Below are 444 nucleotides of genomic sequence, written 5' to 3'. Positions count from 1 at the left end.
ATGGAATCTTCCCAAGTTGTTGAAGGCGATGCGAAGAATTGGAGTGGGAGTAGCGAGTCTGGGTGGACAATGTATATTGGCTCCCCCATCATGCGTAGCGAAAGTAACGAAGTTTACTACAATATTAGTGATCATAAAAAAGGGGGTGGAAAAATCAATGGCAGGAACTGCATTGTTGATCGTCATTATGATGGTGAGAGTGATGACTCCATGGTTTCAGACGCCTCCTCCGGCCCAAGCCACCGTGAAGAAGTACTACTTCCACGTGGGATCGGCGGCAGAAATCGCAGCGGCGGATGGCGGCTCAGGCATGCAGATAGAGATAAGAAAGTAACTTGCAGAAAGGAGAAGAAGAGAGAGGATGAAAGATTAAGGGTCAGTGAAAAGGGGGAGGAGGAGGAGGAGTTGCTGCACAAGGCAGATAGTGCTGAAAGTCAGGTGTGA

General features: G+C 48.6%; 1 protein-coding gene across 1 annotated transcript; it reads left to right on the top strand.

The window, feature by feature from the left end:
• LOC137736339 (protein SOB FIVE-LIKE 3-like) lies at positions 1-444 on the top strand. Its single transcript, XM_068475624.1, has one exon. The coding sequence runs from the start codon at positions 1-3 to the stop codon at positions 442-444; it is 444 nt and encodes a 147-aa protein (XP_068331725.1).

Source organism: Pyrus communis, chromosome 6, assembly GCF_963583255.1.
Source record: "Pyrus communis chromosome 6, drPyrComm1.1, whole genome shotgun sequence".
Classification (NCBI taxonomy): Eukaryota; Viridiplantae; Streptophyta; class Magnoliopsida; order Rosales; family Rosaceae; genus Pyrus; species Pyrus communis.
The sequence above is the reverse complement of the archived record's forward strand: the minus strand, read 5'-3'. Positions and strand labels throughout refer to the sequence as shown.